Source organism: Papaver somniferum, chromosome 9 (genome assembly GCF_003573695.1).
Source record: "Papaver somniferum cultivar HN1 chromosome 9, ASM357369v1, whole genome shotgun sequence".
Classification (NCBI taxonomy): Eukaryota; Viridiplantae; Streptophyta; class Magnoliopsida; order Ranunculales; family Papaveraceae; genus Papaver; species Papaver somniferum.
This window is the reverse complement of record NC_039366.1, coordinates 171,435,084-171,448,316: the sequence shown is the minus strand read 5'-3', so window position 1 is coordinate 171,448,316 and position 13,233 is coordinate 171,435,084. Positions and strand designations below refer to the sequence as shown.

The 13,233-nt window shown below is 37.1% G+C and overlaps 1 protein-coding gene across 1 annotated transcript; it reads left to right on the top strand.

Moving 5' to 3' along the window:
• The first annotated feature begins 1,991 nt into the window (after window positions 1-1,991).
• On the top strand, window positions 1,992-12,502 carry LOC113309896 (regulation of nuclear pre-mRNA domain-containing protein 1B-like). Its single transcript, XM_026558415.1, has 8 exons — window positions 1,992-2,343; window positions 3,725-3,831; window positions 4,334-4,578; window positions 6,187-6,348; window positions 6,467-6,623; window positions 9,735-9,871; window positions 9,952-9,987; window positions 11,296-12,502. The coding sequence occupies exons 2-8, from the start codon at window positions 3,756-3,758 to the stop codon at window positions 12,127-12,129; spliced, it is 1,647 nt and encodes a 548-aa protein (XP_026414200.1). The 5' UTR covers window positions 1,992-2,343; window positions 3,725-3,755; the 3' UTR covers window positions 12,130-12,502.
• The last annotated feature ends 731 nt before the right edge of the window (window positions 12,503-13,233 follow it).

The following is a 13,233-nucleotide window of genomic DNA, read 5'->3' as shown; positions in this document are numbered from 1 at the left end:
TTTGTGACCGAAGCAAGTCTGGAACGGCCATTTCTTGGTTTAGGCCAGAATTGTACAAATTAATTTCTCGAATCACAAGCACTCCCATGCAGTGCATTTGTTTAGGGTTTAGATTCATTTCTCATCCACACACCCCAAATTACCAAAACCGGCAGAAATAGTTTTCACCCATAAACAAAAAGTTAATTAATACTTGAAACAACAAAGTAAAATTATCAATTAACTCAAGTCTAAAACTACAAGAGATACGCATTGAAATGTAGTAGCGTTAGTTAGGTGATCGTGATTTTTTCTCATTTTTGTGCGGTTTTTGACTTTATCGACCGACAAAGATGAATTAAATGCACGACACTAATCTAAAGTTATTATATGTCAATCTCTAAAAACATTATCCCATACTGAAATCTTATTAGGCATACAAAACAATAATCCTAACTTGGATGAACTTATAAGGGGTACCCTATGGGTAGTTTAATTACCTTTATACCCTTAATACAAAAATCAAAAATTAGTTTTCTAAAATATCAAAATCAGTTTCCCTTAACATCTCTTCTTCTTCCTCCTCTACCCGAACTTTTCCCCTCCCGCGAAAAAAAAATTCATCACCGTGATTAATTGTCGATTCGTAAAAATTTGATCGTTGATTAGACTCAACTATATAATGACTCGTACAAAGAAAAGCAGGGACTAGGCAAACCAAATCGTCTTCTAATCCATCAATTGAAGAAGAAGAACCAATTGAAGATGAAGGTGTAGAAACTGAAAATCAACCACCAATTGAACCAGAAATTGAACCAACTGCATCTCCAACTCCTGAAATGAGGATAAGAAAGTAAGTTTTACAAACCCAATCTCCTATTTGTTTTCATCGATTAAATGACGGTTACGGTGTTGGGTTTGGCTCAAAATTGAGCTGCGTTTTTAGCCGAACTGTTCTTCACAAAAGCTTCCTATAAGTGTATATGAAAAGTTCGGCATGAAATTTCAAGCCGAACCTAGTCACAGATAGAGATGCATAGGGGTTCGGCGCATTCGATAATCATAATATGTGCCAAACCTAGCACATTTACGAGGTTCGGCTATTACGATATTCACATTATGTGCCGAACCAATACAAAACTCTTACCCCAACAATTATCACATTTACGAGGTTCGGCTTATATAATACTTATGTAAATAGCCGAACCATGTACTACCAAAAGGTTCGGCGCTTACGATTTTCTCAATATAAGCCGAACTTCACGTAATTTTTCTTCCAGATCACACAGGATTAGGTTCGGCTCATTATGACATTTTTAAACAAGCCGAACTAGTTGGTTCGGCTCATAATAATAACACTTTCAGCTTGCCGAACTGTTCATTAGTTGTCAATATCCAGGTGGGTTCGGCTGATATATTAAGCCGAACATATTCCAGACTCGCCGAACCTTAGTGAAGAAACACAATTTTTTTATGATTTTAAGCTACAAAAGTGAGATTAAACATAAGATAGAAGTGTACCCTCCTCATCCATTGAATCAAATACAAGCTTTTTTCTCATTTTCCCCTTCTCCTTCTCAAAAAAAACTAACTCTTTTTTTCTTACTCAAAAATTTTCATCTACACAAATTTATAACTAAATAATCTTAAACTAATCACTAATCACTAATCAGAATTATTTTAACTAATCAATAGTATTAACACTAATCCTAAAAGGGCAGATTTGCCATTAAAAAAATTGGTTAAGGGGACTTCTTATTTTGTTATTTCACATCCTTTTTTTTATCTTTATTAGGTATGCCTAATAAGATTCATGTATGCCCAAAATCATGATTCTTTTTTTTTTCTGTTTGGTAATAAGTCAAAATGGGTGTTACCAAAAAAAGACCAAACAAAAAGCCCAAAAAGAAATACATTATGAAGGGGCATATCGGTCATTTGATTATAAGCAAAATCTTTGGTCCCTTGGAGTGAAGTTGAAGCTGATTGAGAAAAAGAGTCTTTCCAATTTCAATTTTGGTGGATAGCCTAGATAATTAAACCCCCAAATCTCTCTCTCTCTCTCTCTCTCTAAAGTCTTCAACACCAAACCCCTGTACTGTTGTTGTTCTAGAACCACAAAACGAAGCTGTGAAACAAGAATCGTTTCTGTTTGTTTGTCTGCTGCTGCTCCAACTCAATCCCCTTCTCTCCCGCTACTAAACTTTACTACTCTAAAATCTAGGGTTTTAACATTTCACCTCTCTCGCGAATTTCACATATATCAGAGTTTCCTCCTCCACTCCTGAAAATACTTTCAAGAAGTAAACGAGGCTTTCTTGCGTTCAGATTCTCACCCACATGGTTTTTCTCAGCTGAAATCAGGTTAAATTTCTATCCTTTTTTCTCTTGGATTCGAGAGTTTTCGCTCTGTAGTAGTTTAGTTGGATCGCAAAGATTTAAAGGATGTAATTGTTTAACCTGGATTTATTATTGTTCTTGATTTTTAAGTTAAGCTGCGAAACGCTTTTCTTGACCTAGGTCTGAGTCTTGTGTTCTTAGTTTGAAATGGTGTTGTACACCTGAGGATAGTATAGAACTTACCGCAAGTAAGGAACTTTAATTGGAATGAACTCGTTTGTTCTTCTATAGACAGGAAAAGAAAAAGTGCCACTCATAAACTTTCATATAATTTATCCCTCACTATGATAATTATGCTGAGTATCACAAGTAAGGAGAAGAGAGAAAGTTCTGTGGAATAGTTGGTAATGATTATATTGGTACTGAATCTACTGATTGCATCTGGAAAGTGTAAAATACTTTTGAAACCGTTAATCCCATGAAAAGATGGAGCTTTTGTTGATTAATAAGAGTCTTCTGGCGGGCAAGTGATGCGTCTTTTTAAATTGAGTTGGTCAGAATTTATTGGAAAGCTCGCCTCTGATAATGTTACTCCCTGGAATCCCATTTGTTTGGGATGTGGTATGCACTGCCGAAAAATATAAGTTGTAGTATGTATTCCAGCTGATTTTTTCTCAAACACAAGAAAACTCTTCCAAATTTGCTTAGCTGCTAAGAGGATAATAGTTCTGCTGTTATTGGTTCGTACTTTAACATACTTAGATGTTCAAATATAAAAAAACATTATTATATACTTATATGTGCAGTATCTAGCTTGACATTTACCTAGTTCCTCGTACTTAGGAAAAAATTACACCTGCTCTAAAACGGGCCAAGAAAAAATCGTCAAGGATACTTCCATTTTGTATTAAAATGATAAAAAGGAAACGTCATTGTCCATGGTTTAGTATTAGTAGTAATATTATTTTTGCGTAAGAGTAGAAATCATGGATAGATTTTTATGTTGTAATTTCACAAACCATATTCAAAGAGGTCGGAACCCCCACACTTGACAAACTGATACTAGTCTAATTCTTAGAATGCTGTGAGCCAAAATATCCATCTCGAAGGTTGATACTGGCCCACTTCCGACAGCCATCACATGGGTTTTTAATTGGTATGCATTACAAAATATGCTATCATTGTCCAGCCAGTTTAGTCTTTTATGTTTCCATATGCAGACTGTATTGGTATCTTTCGAGGTATGTTTATGCCTATGTTATAACTTACATGTCTTCTTGATATGTACTTCCTTGGAGTGCATAAATGACTTATGTCTAGATTCCAACTTCTTATAGTAATTGTTGACTGTCACTGTTGTTGTTTTGAATCCTGAGAATGCTAAATATTGTTTGTAATGTTGCAGAATTTGGTGAGTACATGCTAGAAAGGGCAACATGACAACTGGTTTTAGCGGGCAGATATTAGCTGAGAAGCTTTCTAAGCTCAACAATTCACAGCAAAGCATTGAATGTATCCTTGAGAGTATTCTCACATCCAAATTAACTGCTGTAATAAATTTCAACAGTTCGCTGTCTTGCAAATGACTAGTTGTGTGTGTGAGCCTAACTGCTAGGAACATCGATTCTGAATAGCAGTATTTTAACTAAAAGAATGTGTTTTTTTAGTCGGTAGATTGGCTGTCTTTCATTTTTTGGGCAAACTCCCAGAGGAGGATTTTACTAAAAAAAGGAAGCAGAAAAACAGAAATAGGAGGATTAGAGTTTGACCTAAACCGTAGTAAAAGAAAATAGGTTGGTCTAGTTGGATCTAATTACTGAGCCTGTGTTTGATCTCTCTCCTTCTTCTTTTTTTTTTCTTTAGCTGTTTTTGGAGTATATATTGCAATTTTCTAGGGTATGAATCTGAAACTCTTCGCGTCTGCATTTTAGCCTTTATCCTCCAAGTTTGATCTCGTGTCTATATGCATTGCCGATTACTATTTATAGCGAACGTTTTCTTAACTTCCGGTCAGCATTATCAAGTTGGTGTATTTCTCATCGGAAAAAAGCGAAGCAAGTTGTTGAAACATGGGATAAGCTGTTTAAAAGTCAAAAAGAAAAACGTGTTACATTTTTATACTTGGCAAATGATATTTTGCAAAATGGTAAACGTAAAGGAAGTGAGTATGTGAATGAATTTTGGCGAGTCCTACCTGCAGCTGTTAAGGAGGTACTTGAGAATGGTGATGAAAATGGAAGGAAAGCAGCCACCAGGCTTGTAAGTGAATTTTCTTTCCCTTTCTTTTTGGTACGTAACTTGTAAATGACTTTTATATTTCATGAAATGCAAGTTTTGTGCTTTATGTTTTACATCAGCTGAAACATAATAGTTAGTCATCCATGCAATAAAAAATGCTTGCATGTTTGACAATCGTTTCATTAAGAAGCTGTAAAGTACAATGTCCACAGACAACACGGTTTTTTCTATATATATATATATATATCAAATAGAGAGTTATATTTGTTGGCATTCCATAATAAAAATGTCAGTGTGACATTTGCATGTGATTTGTTAATTTTCATTAAGCAGTTATCTGGGGGTATCTCCCCGTCTGCTTAGAATCCTGTCCTTCAGTTTATAACTACAAAATTACATCAAGGACTAGATTAGGCGTCACTTGGACACTCTTCTCAAAGAGTGTCCAAAAAAGCGCGCACTCAATGGATCCTGAAAGTTGGGTACTGAACATATAGCATGTTTTATAGGGCCAATTTTGTTGAGTAAATGCCGAAGCAGTTTGAGATGAGAAAGAGAAGTGCGGGTAATTTGGTGCTAGTATGCGTTACTACTATTTTGATGTTAATCAAAGTGTTGTATGAGTTACTCTATATTGATTCTCTTTCTCTTTAAAAAAGAAGAAACTCTTTGCGGAGCTTCCTACTACTGTTTGAGATTCCTTGATGCTCCCTGATCAAGTGTTCTTTTTAATACCCAGTTAGCTGTACCTGATATCGTAAGGAAGTACTCATTGTTCATAACTTAATATCCTGTGTATGTTTGTTACCTGATGTCGTAAGGAAATACCATTTTCTTATCTTTAATGACAAAAAATGTCTGAGTTCCAAAGATAAATACTCAACGATCAATTACAGAACTGTTTTTTTTTAGATATGGAAAAGTTTTTGGGTGGCCTGATATTCGTAGATCAACTGACCGTTCTTGGTGTTTTCTTCTTAAACTGACCAATAGCACGCTCATATGGACTTCCAATCCCAGGGTCAATACAAAACTATGGAGTTCAACTCTCCATCCCTGCACATGTGGCATATACTATCATAATCCATGATCTTCAGTTCATTTTGTTTACACCATTTGTTCTGCAAGATATGGTTCCTAACTAGAGCTTTCAGTAGGGGCTTATATCTGTTATTGCTCTATTTGAAAACAACTACAAAAGTCTGTCATTTTTTTTTTATAACGACTTTGCTACTTGCATCTTGTCGCAGAAGCAATGGTTGACATTGAAATTTCAATTCTTGGATCAACACAAAATTTGGAGTTCAAGACTGTCATCCTTACACATGTGTGACATATTGTTGTATCATAAATTCACAATACATGATTTTTAGTTCAGTATATTTACCGCAGTTATTCTCTCAAGATATAGTTCTGTACTAGGGCTTTCAGCAGGAAAAGACACTACTGAGTGTGGAGTTGTTTTCACATTATTGTACATAAAATTAGGCGATGACAGTTATCACCTACAAAAGTCTCATCTTAACAGCGTTCATACATTTTTCTTTCTTTATTTAAATATTTTGTAACTCTGTTTTGTAAACCATTTTGCCTTATCAAAATCTACCATGTCTCATTCAAAACTTACAGGTAGGCATATGGGACGAAAGGAAGGTCTTTGGTTCTCGTGGTCAGGGTCTTAAAGATGAAATGCTGGGTAAAGATTCACCTCCTTTATTAGAGAACAATGTAAGGAGTCCGAGTTTGAATTCCATCAAAGTATTGAAGAAGGATGCTCACTCAATAAGAATAGTAAGAAACTACAATTTATATTTTTGTCAATATAAGTAGAAAGTTCGCATCTGCATCTGGCTTGATCTAGTTGTGGATCAAGATACTTCATGTCTTACTGATGGTCATATGGATTCAGAAATTAGCTGTTGGAGGTACACCTGAGAAGATTTTTACTGCATTTCAATCAATATATGACGAGCATCTTGATGAAGACACTGTTTTAAGCAAATGCAAGGCTGCTGTTAACCGTGTCGAGAAAATGGGGAAAGAAGTTGGTTATGCTTGCACTCAAGGTAACGGTACTTGTCTGTTAATTATACAAAAATCGAGCAATATTTAAATTGTCTTATTTATCAATACTTGTAGACTGAACTATTTAATGCCACAGTACACACATATAGTGGAAGTCAGCTAGGACAAAATATGGCTGCTGAGTTGAAATTCACGGTTCATCATTAAGTTCTTATAACAATAGACCCAATTAGTAGATGGGGGATTGTTACGGAAGCATGATTTAAGATAATATCTGGCAAAAGGAGTGGAAGGCTGGAATAGAGTTGTGTCCCTGACCATTCCTTCCTTTAGTGCAAAAACGAGCTACTGTTCTCTGCACTTCATCATTGCTAGAATTTGTCACTTGATGGTATGTGAATCTAGTTTCCATCTTCTGCATCGGTTACCAAATATAGTTTTAGTTTCTATCTTCCTTTTCCATAAAATTCTTCGGAATTATAAGTGCATTAGTCTATTCTCAGTTTTGTTAATTTATTATGGTTCTGTCTTGCTTCACTTTAATTTCAATAAAATTGGCTGAATGTTATGCCCACTTCCCATGACTGTGTATAATATAATGAAACGAAATACCAGGAGATAAGATGGAGCAGAAAACTGATTTCTTTATCATCCCAGCCCCAAAACACGGGCTTATGATGTTGAAGATCAGTAACCCTGTGCATAACACCACTGTACTAAACTACTAACGGAATTCTGTTAATACTTGACGGTGCCGGAATATATTTGGCATCAAAAAGCTCAAGACTAAGGAGTGCCATGAAATTTGCTTGTCGCTTATTGTGGTTTATCTGTTTCCTTCATATTTGAAGACTTCCTAATCTGGGATATAATTCTCTACTTTCAAAAATTGTTCCCAGGAGTGTTGCTGCGTCTTATTACCAATAAGAGCTTCTATTTTATTGTTAACTCCTATAGTGAGTGGGAAACAGACATTTAGAATCTGCAAGTAGAATTGGTGATGTCGTATGGAATTTGGACACATCCTATGTTTTTGCATGTCAAGTTCACCTTCTTTCTTTATAGGATTGTGAAATTCTTATATAGGGCGTTTGGATACCAGAAGCAGAAGACAATTCTAGAAGTCGGAAGCAAAAACATTATGTTTCACGAAAAGTTAAACTTTTTTGCTTCTAGAAGTCATTCTAAAATTGTGTCACTAAACCATGTAGTCTCACAACGAGAAGCAACTTCCTAAGTGGTATCCAAACAGGCTAGCACTTTTGGATGATTAGACTGATCACACTTAATATAAGAGTCTTGTTTGGATCTGGAAGTCATCTTTCATTCCACTGTGTTTGAAATCTAATGCTAAACGAAAAGAAAGAGGCAGACACAAATCTGGAAAGCCTTTTGCCTCCATTTGTCTGATTTTAGAAGGAAGTCCTGTGGGTCCTGGGCTGCTGGTGCATTGACCGGGGGATGCCCTTGGCTAGTGGTGGTGCCTTAAGGCAGTGCTTCCCAAGTACTAGCAACCCCAAGTTTGATCAGGCGTTGCAAAGACTAAGAACTTAACAAAAGAACTTTATATTCATTGATCTGCAATTTCTTAATACTCTTAACATCATGGCATTGTTTTGACAACGGGTGTCACCAACTGGTCTTTATATGGGGTTGACTTTTCTTTTGATACTGCATCTCTTTGTTGTGCGGAATAGAAACACAGAAAGCAATTAGGCATAAGTAACATATTTAGTGCGTTTTTTACTTCACTTATTAATTTCTCTATCAATCCCGGTGTCTCTTTATTGAATCCATAGTAAGTCTTTTTCTTTTTCATGTTAGGTAGTGGTTCTAAAGATCTTCAACTTAGGCCTATCAGAATACAAAGTACTCCAATCCCTTCTTACTAATTCTTTTTTGGATTAACTGTACAACAGGACACCTTCACATTATCTTCAACAAAATCCAGTCTTTAGGTAGCTATGACCAAGTGGTCAGAGTTTCCTCGTCGTACAAACTTGTGTGGGAACATCCAGGATTGATCTTTTTGTATTAGTCAAAAGGGAGTTTTATAACCCGTGGATCCCGAGTAGCATGGAAAACTATGTTCTTTTTGTTTGAGCCACAGTTCACGCAATGAAAAGAATTTCAATTCTTCTATAACTAGTGATATGGAAGTGAATTTTATTTTGGCATCTCTTGAAACTTTTATGATTTGACTCGGATTTCTACAGATGGAAGCAGTTTTTATGCAAATGAACGTTCTTTAATAGTGTACCGCCATCTTGCTACTCTCTTTTGCTTTTCAAGGTGTTTTTCAGTAGTATCCTGATGTTAATGAAATGAACTACATAACAGTATCATCATCAGCTAATGTTAACCAGTTTGGCATAGAACTTGGTCATTCTTCCAAACTAGAAATAGAAAAAGCATGCTTGGCTAAAGTGTCTGCCACATTATTTGCATCGCGATGTGCATAGCAACATTTCCAACTAGGAAATATTGTGTAGTAAGTTCTGACAATCTCTAATAATATTATTAGATGTAGTCTCACAGCATTATGTTATCCAATGATTGCATTGATAACTCTCAGACTGTCCCCTTCCAGATGTAGATCAATCCCTTTTTCTCTTGCCTATAATATAACTTCCAAAAGTCCCAATGCTTCTGCTTGTTCAGGATCTATAGCTGCTGGTAGGGTGCTTCTAGCTCCAATGCATGTACCTGCACAGTTACACATAGTAAGACCAGTTCCAGTGAGTCTGTTATGTTGGCAAAAAGCTGCATCAAAGTTCATTTTAATATCTGGTTATACAGGCTTAGTCCAAACATGCCCAGAGGATATCACAGGGATAGCAGTTCTGTGGATTCTATTGCACTGCAGTTCTGATAAGTAGTTGATGTCTCATGCCTCCATGACTTTTCTTTGATGTTGTTGTCCTCTTTATATTCTATTCCATGATTTCTTAAGAGAAGAGTGTATTCCAACACGAGTTCTCTCCTACTGTAGGTGTATATGCAAGTATTCATGGCTCAGTTCTCAGTCAGATGTCTTGTTTAGCTTACTGATTCATATGACTGAAGCAAGAATTTGAAATTTAAGCAGCTATGATATGGATTTTCAATTATTATCTTGAATGAAGTTCTTAATTTGTTTGATTTGTTATCAGGAAATCAGCCGAAATCAACTTTGGGGGAAGTACAGGAGCAGGAAGACTTTCTTAAGAAATGTGTTGAGCAACTAAAAAATGTTGAAACAACCAGAGAATCCTTTCTAACTCAGCTCAGAGAAGTACTTAAAGATCAGGTCTTCGTTTCCTCTGATAATCTGCTCATACTCATAGTTACTTGTTGTTGTCAATTCTCTGACTAAGATATCGTCTTTAGGAATCAAAGCTGGATCTTGTTCGCACTCACTTGCAGGTAAGGACAACACCTTTTTTTTCCTCTTATGCATTTTAGTTAATGTGATCTTATAAGTTTAGAGATTTCAGTAATAACACAAGTGATAGGTATCAATGCATGTCAGCTTATTATCACCTTATCTTGAGTGTTGGGGTGCACATCTGGACTTCCAATATTCTTTGCATCTATCAGATGACGGCAGTTCAAAAATGGGTGTTTTACTCTAGCAGTGTAGCGTTATCCAAGTATTTTTTTGTACTTGTTTGTTACCGAGTTCCTTATTCTTTGTGTCATTTCGCAGCTGCTATTGGTGAAGTTCTTTAATGCTGTTATATCAAAAGAATAGGCAATTAGACCTCCTTTGGATAAAGTTGAGCTTAAGTTCAAGTAGAATGCATCCAGTAGCTTCTGGCTGTCTAACCAAAAAAAGAAGCAACTTGCTTTTCTTTTCCCTGCTCTGGTACATCGTTCTTTGCTTCATGTCAGTGTGAAACTGACCCGTTGCAGTGTAGCAACTGTCCAAAAGCGACCTCGTCTATTTACATCATCTAATCTGATTGTTTTAGCTTTTCAAAGAAAGAAGAAACAACAGAAGAATCTGATAGGGTTTGACCTAGACAAATTGTTGTTCTCTGTCTTACTTTAATTATGCAGAAATCTGGGCCTTCGTTTAGTGACACTAATACCACTTTTTTGTTGGTTAGACCATATTTTCTAACCAAGTAGGCACATATCAGCTGCTGAGCCACAAATAGTTGCTTCTCCTTGATCATATGCCTAAGACATTGGCATTCATTTTCTTTTCTCCATTTTCACATCTTCACATTATGACATCAATTGAAAAAAAATTCCACATGGATAATAAGCGTTGAATGTGGTGATCATGTGCTACTCCATTTGCTTTCAATTGCTTTACATTTGACTTGGACAAACTTAGAGCAGGCCTACAGTGATGAACCAAAGGCCACACATGTTATATGGTAACCCAATGAAAAGAGTCCCAAATGTCTGAATTATAATAATGACAATCGTGAGGGAGGTTTTGAAAATAGTCCCATGTGGATGCCAACAAAGTAACAAACCTAACAACATCCATTGACAAGCTGGTAAGTGAAAACCAGATATTATTCATTGCAAGGATACTACTTCGGTGTATATGTTCAAGTTGATAAGCTTTCACCGGGCCAGCATTCCTAACTATATTAGTGCAGAGCTCAGAAACTTCTGATGGACACAAGATATAGAATTTTACTGGTTGTATATGACCTTAATGTTATGCAGCAATACTGCTGCAGTTACTTCATCATTTTTCCTATTCTGCTGCAGGTTGCTCAAGTCCAAATTGATCAAGTGAGCAATGTAAAGCAGAAGCTTAGTTCAGCTCCAATTTCCAGTGCTAGCCCACCAACCACAACAACTCTATCCTCGGAGACAATTGCGGTAGAAACCAATCCATCTCCCATCCAAACAACCAACAGCTTGTCTCTGCCACCTCCTGTAACCCAACCTATGACAGCATTTACAAATCCAATAACTCCCGAGGAAGAAAACAGGAAAGCAGCAGCAGCCGTTGCTGCCAAATTAGCAGCCTCAGCATCCTCCGCTCAAATGCTTAGTGCAGTTCTCTCATCTCTTGCTGCAGAAGAAGCCGCTTCCATGACTAATGGCGTCACATCTAGTGGGTCAACGAGTTTATCTATTTTCCCTCCTGAGAAAAGAGCCAAGCTTGATAATTCCACGCCAGTTTCTGACATGGGCAACACCACCTTCTTCACAAATGTGCACCAGCAAGCAATGCCAAATCACGTCACTGGTAACTCCCAGATACAGCCTCCATTTCCACCTCCACCACCTCCTCCCGTGCCACCTCAATCCCTTCATCCGTTCACACAAACCACTAATTCGATGGCAGGGACAGTGCCTTACAGGTTTGGCTCCATTAAGGGTTTACCCCCTCCACCACCTATGCCTACACATGTTTTAATGGGTTCAGCAAGGCCTCCAAGTACTCCACCACCACAGCAGCAGCAGCAACAGCAGCAGCAACAGCAGCAACAGCAGCAGCAGCCAGCAACAGCAGGGTACTACCAGCCACATGGGATGGTTTTTTATGGACAAAGTCATCATCAGCCAACTACGCCGCCAGTTCCTCGGCAGTGATTTCTCGTGCAATTTCAACCGGTTAGAGGGTCTTCCTTTTCTCTCTCTTTTGGACTGTCTTATTTGTGTAAAGTAATAGGATCTAATTGTATTTCTTACTGTCGTTCATCACGGGGTTCAAAAAGCTCAAGGGTAGACGTAGAAGTAGAATAGCGAGTCCCAGTGGATTCTTGAAATAAAATTACAGTCTCGCTGGGGCAGCATGGAGAAAATTGTTAATTACTTGGCTAACCTAAATTTTTAGGTCAGTTCTATGCTTGTAGAAATACCAGCCATTCTGAGATATCCCGTGTAAGGGACTTTCTGAGTTCTCGTGAGTTTTGCAGGTACTCCTGATATACATGGAATGATTTATTACTTTCTTTACCACTTATTTCTGAAAGCAGGTTAGCGAAATTGCATACTATGTCAATGATCCACCAAAATATATGGAGGAATCAGGTGTGGGATATTGTACAGTTGGATTATCTATAGACTGATGTACTGCTAGATTAGTTGTAGAATAATGTACAGTTAGATTAGCTGTTTCGTTCATAATGGCCATCTTGGTAGAGTCGGGTAAAATTAGAAGAGGTTCTTGTGTTTATAGGATAGTTCTACACAGAGATGAGTTGAGCGAAGTCATCCGAATGTCTACGGTGGGAAAAAGGTCGAGTCGGCATTTTCAGTTATACACCAGATGTAGGTAAAGTCAGATTGTAATTTAAAAATTAATAAAGTTAAAGTGGGTCTAATAGCTGAATTGGATCCACATGATGAATGGTGGCCCTCTTGTTCACACCTGGTCAGATGCCTGAAGCAGTGCTGACTACGGTAGATTATATATAGTGCCATGTTAGCGAACTCAGAAGCATGTTGGTATAGTTGGTTCTCTCATGGCAAGTCCTTTGTTTTGCACCCTGGTATTTGTACTACCTATCGACAACCCTGGTATATATGATTACCGGAAATAACCCATCATTGGAATCAAATCCCAGAAAAGTATAAAATCTAAGGTGGAGGAAAATGAGATATTAGTCTGCTAATGCATTAAAGAAGTCGTTAAAGCAGCTATGCTGAAAGTAGTGACAGAAGCAGCTGGCAGTGTCTTAAAAGTGGTGGGGG

Coding starts and splice junctions, on each gene's coding strand:
- LOC113309896 (XM_026558415.1), top strand. CDS start 3,756: ATGACAACTGGTTTTAGCGGGCAGATATTAGCTGAGAAGCTTTCTAAG. Junction 3,832..4,333: donor TTCACAGCAAAGCATTGAAT/GTATCCTTGAGA, acceptor ACTTCCGGTCAG/CATTATCAAGTTGGTGTATT. Junction 9,872..9,951: donor GAGAAGTACTTAAAGATCAG/GTCTTCGTTTCC, acceptor TATCGTCTTTAG/GAATCAAAGCTGGATCTTGT.